We start from the raw sequence: 16459 nt of genomic DNA, 5'->3' as shown, positions 1-16459 counted from the left end.
CATCCCTTGTTTCTTGAAGTAACTGTTGAGATGGGCGTTGCGGGAACTGAATGGAAAGGTGAAGGGTGGAGTCATCAGCGTATGAGTGGATAGGGTTAGATGTGCAGCTTAGAAGATCATTGATGAATAAAAGGAAGAGAGTTGATGATAGGACAGAGCCCTGAGGAACACCACTGTTGATAGATCTAGAAGAAGAACGATGGCCGTCTATGACAGCAGCTATAGAACGACCAGAAAGGAAGCTAGCGATGAAGGTACAGATAGAAGGATAGAAACCGTAGGAGGGCAGTTTGGAAATTAAAGATTTGTGCCAGACTCGATCGAAAGCCTTTGAGATGTCAAGTGCAATGGCAAAGCTTTCGCCAAAGTCCCGAAAGGAGGATGACCAGGAGTCTGAAAGGTAGGTGAGAAGATCGCCAGTGGAGCGTCCCTGACGGAACCCATACTGACGATCGAAAAGAATGTTGTGATAGGAAAGATGCCTTAAAATTTTTTTATTAAGAATTGACTCGAAAACTTTTGAAATACAGGACGTTAAAGCAATTGGACGATAGTTGGAGGGTTGGGAGTGGTCACCCTTCTTTGGGACTGGCTGAATGAGAGCAAACTTCCAGCAAGAAGGAAAGGTACAAGTTGACAGACAAAGGCGAAATAGTTTGCCTAGGCAGGGTGTAAGCACAGAAGCACAGTTTTTGAGAACAACAGGAGGGACCCCATCAGGCCCATATGCCTTGTTAGTACTGAGGCCAGTAATGGCAGAAAATACATCAACTGAAGAAATTTTAATGTCAGCCATGAGGAAGTCAGAGGGGGGAAGCGATGGAGGAACAGCACCGGAATCATCTAAGGTGGAATTGGAGGAGAAAGTCTGTGCGAAGAGATCTGCTTTATCAGTAGAAGAAATAGCTACAGAACCATCAGAGTAGAAAAGAGGAGGGAAGGATGATGAGGTAAAGTTGTTAGAAAGATTTTTGGCAAGGTGCCAGAAGGAGCGGGAAGAATTCGAGTTGGAGAGTTGAGAGCATTTAGTATGGATGAAATTATTTTTAGTAGAGCGAAGAACAGACTTAGCACGATTCCGGGCAGAAACGTAAAGATTATGTGATTCAGGGGTGGGTTGGCTCCGGTACCTTTTGTAGGCCTTCTCCTTGTTGTGGACAGCATTAGAACAAGCGTGATTAAACCAAGGCTTTCTTGCGTTAGTCAAAGGATATGAGAAAGGAATGTATGCTTCCATGCCCGAGAGAATAACCTCCTTAATGCGCAAGGCACACTCAGATGGCTCATGGCCATGGAAGCAATAATCATTCCAGGGAAAATCAAAGAAGTACTGCCTGAGGGCCTCCCAGTCCGCAGCTCCAAAATGCCAGAGACGACGTTTCCCTGGAGGGTCCGCAGGCCGTACTGGAGCGATAGGACAGGTTAAGGTAATAAGGTTGTGATCGGAGGAGCCCAACGGAGAGAAAAGATTAACAGAGTAAGCAGAAGGATTAGTTGTGAGGAAGAGGTCAAGTATGTTGGAGCTCTCTCCAAGGCGGTCAGGGATACGGGTAGGGTGCTGTACAAGCTGCTCTAGGTCATTAAGGATAGAAAAGATGTAGGCTTGTTCACCAGGTGGATCCGTGAAAGGAGAGGAGAGCCAAAGGTGGTGGTGAACATTGAAATCTCCAAGAATGGAGATTTCAGAGAAAGGAGAAATGGACAGAATGTGTTCCATCGTAGAAGTAAGATAGTCGAAGAATTTTTGATAGTCAGTAGAATTAGGGGATAAGTAAACAGCACAGATATATTTAGTCAGAGAATGACAGGAAAGCCGAAGCCAGAGAGTGGAGAATTCAGAAGAATCAAGTTCAGGAACACGGGAGCAAGATAAGTCGTTGCGTATGTATACACAACAGCCACCTTTGGCTTTGAAATGAGTATAGAGAAAGTAGGAGGATACAGAAAAGGGTTTGCTGTCAGTTGCCTCAGACAGCTGAGTCTCCGTTAGAAAAAGAAGGTGAGGTTTAGAGGAGGAGAGGTGGTGCTCAACAGAGCGAAAGTTAGATGAAAGGCCGCGAATGTTGCAGAAATGAAGAAGAAGAGAGTCAGACAGTGGTTCCAGGCACCTCGAGTCGTCACCGGGAGAGGGGCAGATGGCGGGGGCATTTATGGTCCCCCCCCCCTGGGGACTCCGAGGCTGGGTGAATTGACGCCATTTTGGTAAATTTTGAATAGGAAGTGTAGTGTGTACTGTGCATGTAGTTTGGTGAAGATAGATAGAGAAATTTGTACTGGAGAGCATGCTGGCCTACTCTCTGTGTAACTGAGACACTGAAAAAGTTCAGCAAAGGGGGATGGTCAGGAACTAGTCCTGAGGGCTGATGAAACGGGAGCTCTAGCACTCCCTGTCATCAGCTTTCCATCCACCTCGGGAGTACTGTCCTGCTCGACTGGTGCTACAGTCTACTCCTTCAGCTCCATCCCTCCACCTCAACCTCGGTCTTCCCTTCCCTCTCCCTCCCTCCACCACACTTACATACACCCTCTTAGTCAGTCTTTCGTTCTCCATTCTCTCCACATGTCCAAACCACATCCAGATCCACATCCGCCCCACAACGTTCTTTCACTTCTTCATTCGTCAACCTGTCCCTCCATGTCACTCCACATGCTCCTCTCAAGTAACTTATTTCCACTGCTCTCGCTCTTAACTTGTTCCCCTCTTGCAAGGTCCATGCCTCGCTTCCATACTTCAGGGTAGGGATCACAATACTGTCATGCAGTGACTTCTTAACTTCCATACTCACCTCCCTGTTTCTCATCACTGCTTTCAGTGAACCAACAACCTTCCTTCCCTGCTGTACCCTTTCACGCACTTCATCCCCCATAGTTCCATCCTTACTCATCACACTACCCAAGTACTTGAATGCACTCACATTCTCCATATCCTCACCATCCAACCTCACCGTGCGTTCTGTGACTTCATTCCTCTCAAACACCATAACTTTACTCTTGTTTACATTAACTTTCAGATTTCTCTTCCTACACACTCTCCCAAATTCATTCACCAAACCTTTGCAACTTCCACTCATCTTCACTTAACAATACTGTATCATCAACATACAACAACACCGGAATCTTCCAAATCTCACCGTCATTCATTAGAGTCACCCCCACATCCACTGCCCTACCTTGCACCTCCTTAACAACCCCATCCATGTATATATTAGACAACCATGTAGACATCACACATCCCTATTTCAGTCCCACTTTGAGATCAAAGAACTCACTCAGCTCACCATCCACTCGCACCGTAGCCTTAGCTCCTTCGTACATACTTTTCACAGCACTCAACAATTTCCCCTCCACTCCATATAGTCTTAATACCTTCCACATACCTTGTCTATCTATTCTGTCATAAGCTTTCTCCAAGTCCATGAAGGCAGCATGGATACTTCTCCACTAAACATCTTAGAACAAATATCTGATCTACACACGCTTTTCCCTTCCTAAATCCCCCTTGTTCTCCAACTAGCTCCTCTGTTATATGCCTAACCCTATCAATGAGTATTCTACTATATATTTTTCCAGTCACACTAAGAAGGCAAATACCCCTATGGTTACCACACACTTCTCTCACCCCTTTTCCTTTGTATAAGAGAACAATTATACCTGATTTCCAGTCCTCTGGAACCCTTCCCTCTTCCCAAGCCAATTTACACAACTTACATATCCACTCCACTACAGTTTCACCCCCACGGCATTTCACCACACACTCCTTCAATTCCTGGGGCCTTTCCCATCTTGATCTTCTTTATTGTTTCCATTACTTCCGCCCTACTGATCTCTTCCTCCCTCCTCTCATCTCTTCTTCTCTCAGCCATTTCCCAACCACTTATACTCACACTGCTACATTCAACAAATCCTCAAAGTGCTACTTCCATCTCCTCTATTTCTCTCTCTTCTCCACCAACAATTTATTATTCCTATCTTTCACTCCCCTATTATTACCCCTTTCATACTGCCTTACTTTCTTTACCTCCTTCCAAAACAATTTCTTACTCTCCCTCATTTCATATTCAGATTCCTCCCAAACTCTTCATCTACACTCTTCTTACTTTCCTTCATCAATCTCTTCACCTCCCTTCTCCTGCTCACATATACCTCTCTCTTCTCTCTCTCATCTTCTCCCCTACCTCTAATCGCTAGCCATTCAGTATATGCCCTTTTCTTTTGTTCCACAGCTCGTTTCACCTCATCATTCCACCATGGAAGAACTGGTGCTTTCAAGGAACAGAAAACCAGATTATTATTATTATTATTATTATTATTATTATTATTATTATTCACTCTCATCTTAAATGTCAGGACCAACTGCCTAGCCCCGGGCTTGTACGCTCCTCATGGGGCAACGTAGGATTGGATGATGGATGGATGGATTATTATTGTTATTATTATTATTATTATTATTATTATTATTACTAGTATCATATAACCAAATTATGGCACCTGGTGGTTTATTTGGTAAGGCGCTCCAATTGCATTGAGCTGTTGCTAGAAGAGTGAGAGAAGAGTTCTGGACAAATGTAGAAGTATGCATGGAAAAGTTTGGAAGGAATGAGAGAGTGTTTTTGATTGGTGATATGAATGGTATACCAAGTTGGGAATGTGAAGGTGGATGGAATAGTTGGTGAGTGGGGTGTGCCTGCTGAGATAGATGAGAGTGGGAGTGCGTTAGTGGACATTTGTGCTGGGAGGGGGTTGGTGATAGCCAATACCCTCTTCAGACATAAAATGATCCACAGGTATACATGGCGAGTGATGAGAAGGGTGGGTGGTGAACTGAATGAAAGGAAGGCAATGATTGATTATGTGCGTGTGGATGAAAGGATGCGAAGATATGTAATGGATGCAAGAGTTAATAGAGGTTGGGGGAGTGGACTTTCTGACCACTACTTGGTGGTGGCCAGAATTAGAAAGCAAGTAAGATGGAGGAATAGAAGAAGGGAAAGACGAGAGGAAGGAGTAGTTGCAAGGAGAGTGGAAAGATTACAAGAGGATGAGAAAAAGGCAGAGTATAAGAGAGAAGTGGAGGAACGATTGGGCAAATATGAATTGGAGCAGATGGGAGACGTGGAAGGTGTGTGTAGGATATTTACAGAAGAAATATGTGCAGCATATGATGTGGTGTGTGGAAGGAAGAGAAGACGGAGGGGGGTGCAAGGAACAGCGTGGTGGACTGAAGAGGTGAGACAGGCTGTGGCTCAAAAGAAGAAAGCATACAATGAATGGATGAGAAATAGGGGTGTGGAAGAAGTTGAGAGGCGGAAGAGAGAGTTATATGTAGAGAGAAAGAGAGACGTGAAAAGATTAGTAAGAGAGAGTAGGAAGAGAATGGATGAGGAATTTGGAAGGAATTTGAGTGTAAAGTGGAGGGACTGTAAGAAAATGTTCTGGAAAGAGGTGAAAAGAGTAAGACAAGGTGGAAGTGAAGTTAGCAGGGGAGTGAAAGATAAAAATGGTAGATTACTAGTGGAGAAGGGAGAAAAAGTGAACAGATTGAGAGAACATTTTATGAAATTGTTGAACATAGAGGATGGAAGTAATGCGAGTATAAGTGGCTGGGGAATGGCTGGGAGAAGGAGGGAGGTGAGAAGACAGGAAGAAATCAGTAGGATAGAAGTTGTGGAAGCAATGAAGAAAGTTAAATTGGGAACAGCCCCAGGAATTGATGGAGTGTGTGGTGAAATGCTGAAGCATGGGGGAGAGATGGTAGTAGAATGGATGTGGAAGATGTGCAGATTGGCCTGGGAGGAAGGTAGAGTCCCGGAGGATTGGAAGTCAGGTATAATTATTCCCTTGTACAAAGGAAAAGGGGAAAAAGAAGTGTGTGGTAATCATAGTGGCATTTGTCTTCTTAGTATAATAGGAAAAGTGTATGGTAGGATACTTATTGACAGAGTTAGTGAAAGAACAGAGAAATTAGTTGGAGAAGAACAGGGAGGCTTTAGGAAGGGAAGAGGTTGTGTAGATCAGATATTCATTCTTAGATCTTTAGTGGAAAAGTTTCTAGAGAAGGGAAAGAAGTTGTATGCAGCGTTCATGGATTTGGAGAAAGCATATGACAGAGTGGATAGACAAGGATTGTGGAAAGTGTTAAGAATATATGGAGTAGATGGGAAGTTGTTGAATGCTGTGAAGAGTATGTACAGTGGTGCGAAGGCTGCAGTGCGTGTGGATGGTGAACTAAGTGAATTTTTCTCTTTGAAAGTTGGGTTGAAACAGGGATGTGTCATATCTCCATGGTTGTTCAATCTGTACATGGATGGGGTAATAAAAGAGGTACAAGGTAGGGTAGTGGATGTTGGAGTGGCCCTGGTGAAAGAGGATAGTGTTTTGAAACTCCCTGTACTGTTGTTTGCAGATGATACTGTGTTGTTGAGTGAAGACGAAGGGGAGCTGCAAGGCTTGGTGGATGAGTTTGGGAGAGTGTGTAAGAAACGGAATCTAAAGGTGAATGTAGGGAAGAGTAAAGTGATGGTCTTTGAGAGAGGTGAAGTCAGTGAATGTACAGCGAGGTTGGATGGTGAGGAATTGGAAAATGTGAGTACGTTTAAGTACTTGGGTAGTGTGATGAGTAAGGATGGAGGTTTGGAGGGTGAAGTGCTTGAAAGGGTACAGCAGGGAAGAAAGGTTGCTGGTTCCTTGAAAGCAGTGATAAGAAACAGGGAAGTGAGCATGGAAGTGAAAAAGTTACTACATGACAGTATTGTGATACCATCTCTAACGTAGGGAAGTGAAGCTTGGACATTGTTGGAAGGACACAAGTCAAGAGTGAGAGCAGTGGAAATGAGTTATTTAAGAGGAGCCTGTGGAGTCACATGGAGAGACAGGCTGACGAATGAGGATATAAAGGAGCGTTGTGGTGTGGATGTGATAGGAAACGTTATGAGGAACACACTGAGGTGGTTTGGCCATGTGGAGAGGATGGAGGGTGAAAGACTGACGAAGAGAGTGTATGTGAGTGAGGTGGAGGGGGGAAGAGGGAGAGGGAGGCCGAAGATGAGATGAAGGGATTGGGTGGAGAGGTATATGAGAGATGGGAGGGTGAGTTGAGAGCAGGGCAGTGAAATGTTGGGGGACAGGGCAACTTGGAGGCAATTTGTTTGTGGCCACCCCAAATGGGATTGAGGCATCTGGCAATAGATAGATAGATAGATAGATTGATTATTATTATTCTATCTCTCTATCTATTGCCAGACGCCTCAATCCCGTTCGGGGTGGCCACAAACAAATCGCCTCCACGTCGCCCTGTCCCTCACCATTTCACTGCCCTGCTCCCAACTCACACCCCCATCTCTCATATACCTCTCCACCCCATCCCTCCATCTCATCCTTGGCCTCCCCCTCCCTCTTCCCCCCTCCACCTCACTCACATACACTCTCTTCGTCAGACTTTCACCCTTCATCCTCTCCACATGGCCAAACCACCTCAGTGTATTCCTCCTAACGCTTCCTATCACCTCCACATCCACACCACAATGCTCCTTTATATCCTCATTTGTCAGCCTGTCTCTCCATGTGACTCCACAGGCTCCTCTTAAATAACTCATTATGATTATCATTATTATTGTGGTTGTTATTATTATTATTAATTATTATTATTATCATTATTATCATTATTATTATTACTAGTATCATATAACCAAATTATGGTGCCTGTTGTTTTATTTGGTAAGGTACTCCAATTGGATTGAGCTGGTGCAAGTTTATATCCAAAAGATGGTTGGGGTATTTTGCTTAAATAGTGCCACTCAGGGATGAGTGAGACTGGTCACTTTTATCCTAAATGTCAGGACCAACTTGCCTAGCCCCAGGCTCCTACAGTTTTCATGGGACAACACTGGATTAGGTAATGAATGGATGTATGTACAGTATATATTCATGTTAATCAGACTTCCACTAGTTGATTTAAATCAGTTTTGGAAAAGCCTCTAGTAGTGAAAGGGTAAATGAAAGTTATACGAGGTCTGTTCAGAAAGTGTCTGACCTTAGGTTCTCCATCCATCCATCCATCATCCAAGCCTGTGTTGCCCCATGAGTTCTGAATAAATAAATAGCTAACCTGTTGAGCTAGAACACTAATCCCCCTCAAAATACAGTAGGTCCTTTCATACTTGACGCATGTAGCCCAGGTTTCATTCCACAGCCTGAAACATTTTTCAAAGTCAGCTTTCGGTATCTGCAAGTGATTCATTGCATTCGTCATAACTCTTCTCTCATATGAACATTGCTTAAGACATGTTGGAGTGTACTAATTGCTATCCAGACTTTCAGAAGACTGTTATCACCGGAGCTGAGACTTGGGTGTATGGGTTTGTCCCAGAAACCAAACCACAGTCATCTCAGTGGAAGCATGCAGGGTTGCCTTAGGCAAAAAAAGCACGACAGTTGCAGCAAGGTGAAATGCACTCGCATGTTTACAGTTTTTTTCAACAACCGTGTGGTGTGCATCACGAATTCACACCAGAAGGTCAGGCTTTCAACAGACATTACCATCTTGACATTATCTGTTGTCTCAGTGACGCAGTTTGGCAGAAGAGACCAGGCCTTTGGAAAGCAGCAAGTTGGAAGCTATACCATAATAGTGTCCCTGCTCATTCTCCTCAACTGATTAAAAAAATTTTGACCAAGCAAAACATCTCGGAGGTCCAAAGGGCTCCCTAGTCACTAGACATGGCACTGTGCGACTTTTGGTTATTCCCCAAGCTGAAAACTCTGCTGAAGGGTTCCGAATTTGAGACGAGAGAAGAAGTAATGAGGAATGCAATGAAGCACTTGCAAAAGATACTGAAAAACGACTTTGGAAAATGTTTCAGGCAGTGGAAAGAACACTGGGCTGTGTGTGTCAAGTCAGTTGGGGCATAATTTGAAGGGGACTAGTGTCCTAGTTCAACAAGGTAGCTATTTTTATTTTTTTTTATTTTTTTTTTTTAGAGCCTAAGGTCAGATACTTTCTGAACAGACCTCGTATAAAACCCTCTTGTTCATTGTCTCCCATGAGCCTGACGATGGAAAGAATAAGCGGAGAAATACTCATGTGTCATTGGACACATGACTGTGCCCTAACAGTATATTGGGAAGCAGATGCTGCCTGAGAGTGTTGTTCCTCATTGTGTCTCACTCAGCTTGTGAGTAGGAAAAAGAGGCAGGATGATGATGATGGTTAAGTTGCTGTTTTGTATGTTTAATTTAGCTTTGAACCTACATTAAATTACAAAAAACTACCTATTGAAGTTTGATTGCTAGGTGAAAAACTGAATTCCCATTTACCCCAGATTTGCTGCATTAGTTGTATGGTAAGTTGTTGCGGTTTAGAGAACATCCCTGACATACAGTGAGGATTGACTTTCTTATATATATTTGCTGGCTGATGCCATTTTGTAAGGACCATTTCCATTTTGTTATTTTTAACAAATTTTTCTGTATTTTTTCAGAGCATTGACCACATAAAAATCATCGAGTCACTTGCTGAAAAGTTGAAGCGTTACCGACAGTGTGGTCATGTGTTTGCCATTACAACTGCCAAAGTTCCCATTGTTAAATTTTCTATTCGTCGACCTATTCTGGAGGGGGATCTTTCTCTTTACAACACACTGGCATTACAGAACACCAAACTGCTCCTGACATATGCCAATATTGACCACAGAGTCAAGGTAAGAGGAGTGGGAAGTTGTGGCAAGTACAGGGTATCATAGTCTAAGTGGGTTTATCTTTCTTAGCAATTTTCTCAGCACATTGACCGCACTATCGTCTTGTATAACATTGATGCAAAGTAAGTAGATATTAAAATGATGAAAATAACATGCAAGAACACATTAAGGTTGACTTTGGAGATTTTGTAACACATCTTCCTTGGTGGTGGATGGGGGCGCCCATCATCCACTCAGTCAGTGTAGGGATGCCATATTGTCTCTACACCAAGTGACAAGTCAAATGGTTTCCTGCACCCAGGAAACCATTTACTATGCTGGGTGGTAACCATATAACCAGGGTTTTTGGCCGGGTTAAGTGTTCCCCAGTTTCCCCTATCTAAAATCACTTAATCATGGCAGTTGTTTCGGAGGGCCCAATACCTGCCCAGGGCCCCAACCAAATGGGGAGATTCACATGGCCATGTAGAATGTGAGAGGTGTAAATGAGGAGAGCAAGAGGGAGGAAGTGGTGAATGTGTTCATGAGTACAAGATATACCCTGATGGCATTGTGTGAAACAAAGATGAAAGGGTGTGAAGTGGAGGAGTGGGAGGGTGTGAAATGTGTAAGATTGGGTATAAATGGGTGAGGAAGATGCAAGGAAGGAGTTGCTTTGTTAATGAATGAGGTGTGGCAGAGTGGAATGAGAGACTACAAATGTGTCAGCTCAAGGTGTATGTATGTCAAGGTCAAGAAGGTGAAATGGTGGTGATTTTTTATTTTTATTTTTATTTATTTTTTTATGCGAGGAAGAAGGAACCAAAGGGCATGAGCCTGCAATAACAGTTCCCTCCAAGAGAAAAACAAAATACAAGAGAGAGCCAAGAGCTATAAAATGATCGTAATGAGCAATACGAATGGAAGAATAGGCATTGGTCATGAGGATAACATAATGGGTTGTAATGGAGTACCAGGTGAAAATGATAATGGGAAGAGACTAAAAGATATGTGTCAGGAGAGGAGGTTGTGCATTTGTAACTCGTATTTCAAACACAGAGATGCACATAAATATACATGGTATAGAGGGAACGGGGATTGTGTTGAAAGAAGCCTGATTGATTACGTGCTCGTAGAGAGGTCGATGATGGGAATGGTTGCTGATGCAAGGGCTGTGAGAGGACGATGTGGAGGTCTGTCAGATCATTTGATTGTGGTATGCAAGATCAAGCTGAAAGGAGTGAGGTGGATCAGGAGAGAGAGAAGCATTCAGGGAGAAAGACTGAAAGTTGAGTAGCTGAGGATCAAAGAAATGGCAGATGAATACAGAACCAAAGTAGAGGATGAGTTAGAATTACTGAATTGGAATGAAATGGATCTGGACAGACTGTGGAATGCATATGAGGATTGCGTAGTTAGGAATGCTAAAGCGGTGTGTGGTGTGGCAAGAGTAACAACAAAGAAGAAAGGTACGGCATGGTGGGATGAGGAGGTTAAGAGAGCGGTGGGGGAAAAGAGGAAGAAGTGGCTAAAGTGGTTACAGGATAGGGGTTCAGTTGAAATAAGAACTGAATATGTTGAGAGCAAGAAGCACGTAAAGAGACTAGTGAAGAGGAAAAAGGAGGAGATAAAAGAGGATCTAGGAAGAAAAATGAATGCGAACTACTCTGAAAATAGAAAGTTATTCTGGAAAGAGGTGCGGAAATGTAGAAGTGATAGCAGTAAGAAATGGGATGATGTGAAGGATGCAGGTGATAGATTATTAACCCATGGATATGAAGTAAGGACCAGATGGAAAAAATATTTTGAAAGCCTGATGAATGGGGATAGAGAGAGCAGAGCAGCTGTAAACATGATTGGTTTTGGGGGTGTGCAGAGAAGGAATGCAGTGCCAGGAGACATGACACTCGCACAGGTGAAGAGCGCTGTGAAGCGGCTGAAAAATGGGAAAGCAGCTGGGGTTGATGAGGTGTATGCAGAGATGCTTAAATGTAGTGGAGAGAATGGAATGAAGTGCTTGTTAGAGATATGTAAGAAGGCATGGATGAGTGAAACTGTGCCTGCCGATTGGAAAAAGGCTGTGATTGTACCCCTGTACAAAAATAAAGGTGAACGAAGCAAGTGCAAGAATTATCGTGGCATAAGCTTACTGAGTGTTAGGGAAGGTACATGAAAGAATTATTATAGAGAAAGTAAGAGAGATATCAGAAGTCCTAGTGAGTGATGAACAGGGTGGCTTTAGGAGTGGCAGAGGATGTGTGGACCAAATATTTGCAGTGAGACAGTTAGTAGAGAAGGCTTGTGAGAAGGACCATAAGGTGTTTATGGCATTCATGGATCTGGAAAAAGCATATGACATAGTGGACAGAGAAGGATTGTGGAAAGTTTTGCGCATGTACGGTGTAGAGGGTAAGCTGTTAGGTGCTGTCAAGAGTTTTTATGATGGTAGTGAAGCTTGTGTCAGGGTTAATGGGCATCTGAGTGAATGGTTCACAATCACTGTGGGCGTGAGACAAGATTGTGTGATGTCCCAATGGTTGTTCAGTGTATATATGAATGGGGTGATGAGAGAAGTGAAAACACAAGTAATGGAGAGAGGGATGGCATTGGTAATGAACGGTGATGGATGGAATATCTCAAATTTGTTGTATGCTGATGATGCAGTACTGCTTGCAAGTACCGGACAAGAACTTGGTAGGCTCGTACAGAGTTTTGCTGATGTCTGTAAGTGTTGTTCCTTGAGAGTAAATGTAGAAAAGAGTAAAGTGATGGTTATTGAGAGAGGTGACTCTCAGTGCAATGTAACAGTGAATGGAGAGAGACTGGAATCGGTGAGAGAGTTCAAATACCTGGGTACAGTGATAGAAAAGAGAGGAAAATGTGCAAAAGAAGTTGAAAGTAGAGAGAGACAAGGAAAAAAAGTAGCTGGTGCAATGAAGGCCTTAATAAGAAACAGAGGCTTGAGTGCTGCAGCTGCACGAGGCTTACATGAAGAAGTTTTAGTGCCAACTTTAACATATGGATGTGGGACTATGGTGTGGCATGAAAATGAAAAGTCAAGAGTAAGAGCAGTGGAGATGGGACTGCTGAGGAATGTATGTGGAGTACAGAGGGTGGATAGGATACGAAATAATGTGATTTGTGAAAGATGCGGAGTGAGGAAGTCGGTGGACACCAGAATTGAAGAGAGTGTACTGAGATGGTATGGTCATGTGGAGAGAATGGATAACAATAGAGTGGTGAAGAAGGTATATCTGAGCAAATTCGAAGGAGATAGGAAGCAAGGTAGTGAGAAGGTGGAGAGATATGGTGAATGAATGTGTGAGGAAGAGAAGTTTGGAAGTCGGTGAGGCTAGGGAACTGACAGGAGATCGAGCTGGCTGGATGAATTTTGTGAGGAGATGTGCATGATCAGGGATTTTTGGCACCCCTTTTTAGCTTGGCAGCGTCTGGATTGACTCTGTCAGATACGATTATGTGAAGCTACAGAACGTGGTGAATGTTTTTGGCGTATCCGATAGAGCCAGGATTCTGGGGGCTTGAATGATGAATGAATGGAAGCGTGGCCCATTGGATTGGCCTGTTTTGGGCTATCTGGACATTGCTACTCCTCGCCCTGCCCTTGGGTGGGAAAGGAGGTCCGGATGATGATGATGATGATAAAACTAAATGAGCCCTAAAGGAATTCAGCATCACAAACTGTTCTCTTTACAAAGGTCAACCATTTGTTTTGGGGATGAGATCTGTCCTTGGAGTATCTGTATATTATGTAATAGAAATTAACTGAAAAATACATGTAGCCCATTCCTTTGTTAACTGTAGAGATTATTTACCAGTTTAATGCCAGTTTTGTTTAAAATTTTAAGCAGTATTTTGATCTGTATTACAGTGCCTTGGTTATGCAATGAAGCACTTTGCAAAGAAGTGTGATATTGGGGATGCTTCACGAGGGTCGTTATCCTCATATGCTTACATCCTGATGGTGCTACACTACCTTCAACAGTGTCAGCCTCCAGTCATCCCAGTTTTGCAAGAGGTTTGTTAATTTAACTTTTTTGGCTGTTTGGATCTTATGTTTAACCACTTGACTCTTATGATGTATGTCTTATTTTACCTTTGCTATTTTCTATTTATCTATCTATCTATTGCCAGATGCCTTAATCCCATACAGGGTGGCCATAAACAAATCGCCTCCACGTCGCCCTGTCCCCTGCCATTTCACTGCCCTGCTCCCAGCTCACACCCCCCTCTCTCATATACCTCTCCACTCCATCCCTCCATCTCATCCTTGGCCTCCTCCTCCCTCTCCCCCCCTCCACCTCACTCACATACACTCTCTTCGTCAGTCTCTCACCCTCCATCCTCTCCACAAGGCCAAACCACCTCAGTGTGTTCCTCCTAATGCTTCCTATCACGTCCACATCCACACCACAATGCTCCTTTATATCGTCATTTGTCAGTCTGTCTCTCCACGTGATTCCGCAGGCTCCTCTTAACCCGTCACGTCCCGAGCTATTTCGCACCTCTGACACCCCCTAATCCCGAGATATTTTTGATTTTTTTTTTTTTTTTTTTAGCTAAAACCTCCGCTTTTGTTGAGAAACATCGAAAATTCATAGAGAAATCGCTCACCTGAGGTTTAAAATACTCGATCCAGGTACCAGTACCTCCTTACCTAACTGGGTTTTCTAACAGGCTGGCACCAAAGAAAACGAGTTCTATGGGAGGGTAACTAACTTACACCACTCATAAACGGTAATTATTTATTTATTTGGTACGAATTTATATGTGTACGAGAGTATATTGGTTTTCAAACAGTAATATAGGCATTATAAGCATTATTTCACTCACTAATTCATCACCATACCTGACCTTCTTTTGCCACATTACCTGATCATTATTTCTGACTGTTTCTTCCTCTAATGCTATGTAAACTTTGTCCTCCACATTGTCATCTATTGAGGAATCACTCTGGCCCTGAATGTCTTTACTGGCCAGGTCTCTGATAACAGGTGAATTGCCGAGACAATGGCATGAGTAGGGGAGGGGGGAGGTTATGCGGTGTAAGGCATTGTCCCTGCTTGGGATCTTGAAGAGGAATAGAGGAAGGTGTCCCGTGTATTTGTACGAAAAATCACGCGCGAAAATTGAAAATTGTGCAAATTAGGGACCTTGCAATTGCACGACGTACCAGTACTTCGCCGGGACTGGCAAATGCAAAATGTTGCAACGTACCCATACGTCGAGGGGACGGGGCGGGTTAAATAACTCATTTCCACTGCTCTCACTCTTGACTTGTGTCCTTCCAACAACATCCAAGCTTCACTTCCATACTTTAGAGTTGGTATCACAATACTGTCATGTAGTAACTTTTTCACTTCCATGCTCACTTCCCTGTTTCTTATCACTGCTTTCAAGGAACCAGCAACCTTTCTTCCCTGCTGTACCCTTTCAAGCACTTCACCCTCCAAACTTCCATCCTTACTAATCACACTCTCCAAGTACTGAAACGCACTCACATTTTCCATTTCCTCTTCATCCAACCTCACTGTATATTCACAGACTTCACCTCTCTCAAAGACCATCACTTTACTCTTCTGTACATTCACCTTAGATTCTGTTTCTTACACATTCTCCCAAACTCATCCACCAAGCCTTGCTGCTCCCCTTTGTCTTCACTTAACAACACAGAATCATCTGCAAACAGCAGTACAGGGAGTTTCCAGACACTACCCTCTCTCACTAGGGCAACTTCAACATCTACTGCCCTACCTCGTATCTCTTTTATTACCCCATTCATGTACAGATTGAACAACCATGGAGACATGACACATCCCTGTTTCAACCCAACCTTCAAAGAGAAAAATTCACTCAGTTCACCATCCAGGTGCACTGCAGCCTTAGCACCATCATACATGCTCTTCACAGCATTCATCAGCTTCCCATCTACTCCATATATTATTAATACTTTCCACAATCCTTGTGTATGCACCCTGTCATATGCTTTCTCCAAATTCGTGAAGGCTGCATACAACTTCTTTCCCTTCTCTAGAAACTTTTCCACTAAAGATCTAAGAATGAATATCTGATCTACACAACCTCTTCCCTTCCTAAAACCTCCCTGTTCTTCTCCAACTAATTCCTCTGTTTTTTTTTTGTTTTTTTTTTTAATAAATAACAGAACGGAGGAAGGAAAAACAAATGGGTAAAAAAAATAATCCATACACCAGATTACTGGTGTCCTCTGTTCATAAAATATCTGTAACAGTTAGACTTGAACAGTTGTGGGTTGAAATTTGGAGGAAAACAACTCTGGGGAAGCGAGTTCCAGAGAGATGCAGTTCGGGGAATAAAAGAATTCTGATAGGCAGAAGTTCTGCAGTATGGTTGAGTGACATTCCAGTCATGAACGCTACCAGATGCCTGTGTAGCACGAGGGAAGGCATGGAGAGGTGGCACCATGGACGCAACTTCGTCTGAGCATTTGCCAAAAAAATATCTGTAAAATAATGCAAGGGAGGCAACATTCCTTCTTACTCGCAGGGGAGGTAGTTTATATGTAATGGCAGGGTTGTTAATGATTCTAACAGCTTTATTCTGAATTTTGTCTAGTTGTCTTAATACAACCTCCCCTTTTCCTTTGTACAAGGGAGTAATTATACCTGACTTCCAATCCTCCGGGACTCTGCCTTCCTCCCTGGCCAATCTGCACATCTTCCACATTCATTCTGCTACTATCTTTCCCCCATGCTTCAGCATTTCACCACACACTCCATCAATTCTTGGGG

At 43.3% G+C, this 16459-nt stretch overlaps 1 protein-coding gene across 1 annotated transcript in view; it reads left to right on the top strand.

Moving 5' to 3' along the window:
* Positions 1 to 16459, top strand: part of LOC145408784 (uncharacterized) — a 197722-nt gene that overhangs the window by 130293 nt on the left and 50970 nt on the right. Inside the window, exons 16-17 of the mRNA XM_080279433.1 lie at positions 9477 to 9695; positions 13561 to 13707. Coding sequence (XP_080135559.1) covers positions 9477 to 9695; positions 13561 to 13707 — 366 coding nt within the window. The remainder of the gene's footprint in view (positions 1 to 9476; positions 9696 to 13560; positions 13708 to 16459) is intronic.

This window comes from Coenobita brevimanus, chromosome 78 (assembly GCF_032717465.1).
Source record: "Coenobita brevimanus isolate Jiangsu-jjx chromosome 78, ASM3271746v2, whole genome shotgun sequence".
Lineage (NCBI taxonomy): Eukaryota > Metazoa > Arthropoda > Malacostraca > Decapoda > Coenobitidae > Coenobita > Coenobita brevimanus.
The sequence above is the reverse complement of the archived record's forward strand: the minus strand, read 5'-3'. Positions and strand labels throughout refer to the sequence as shown.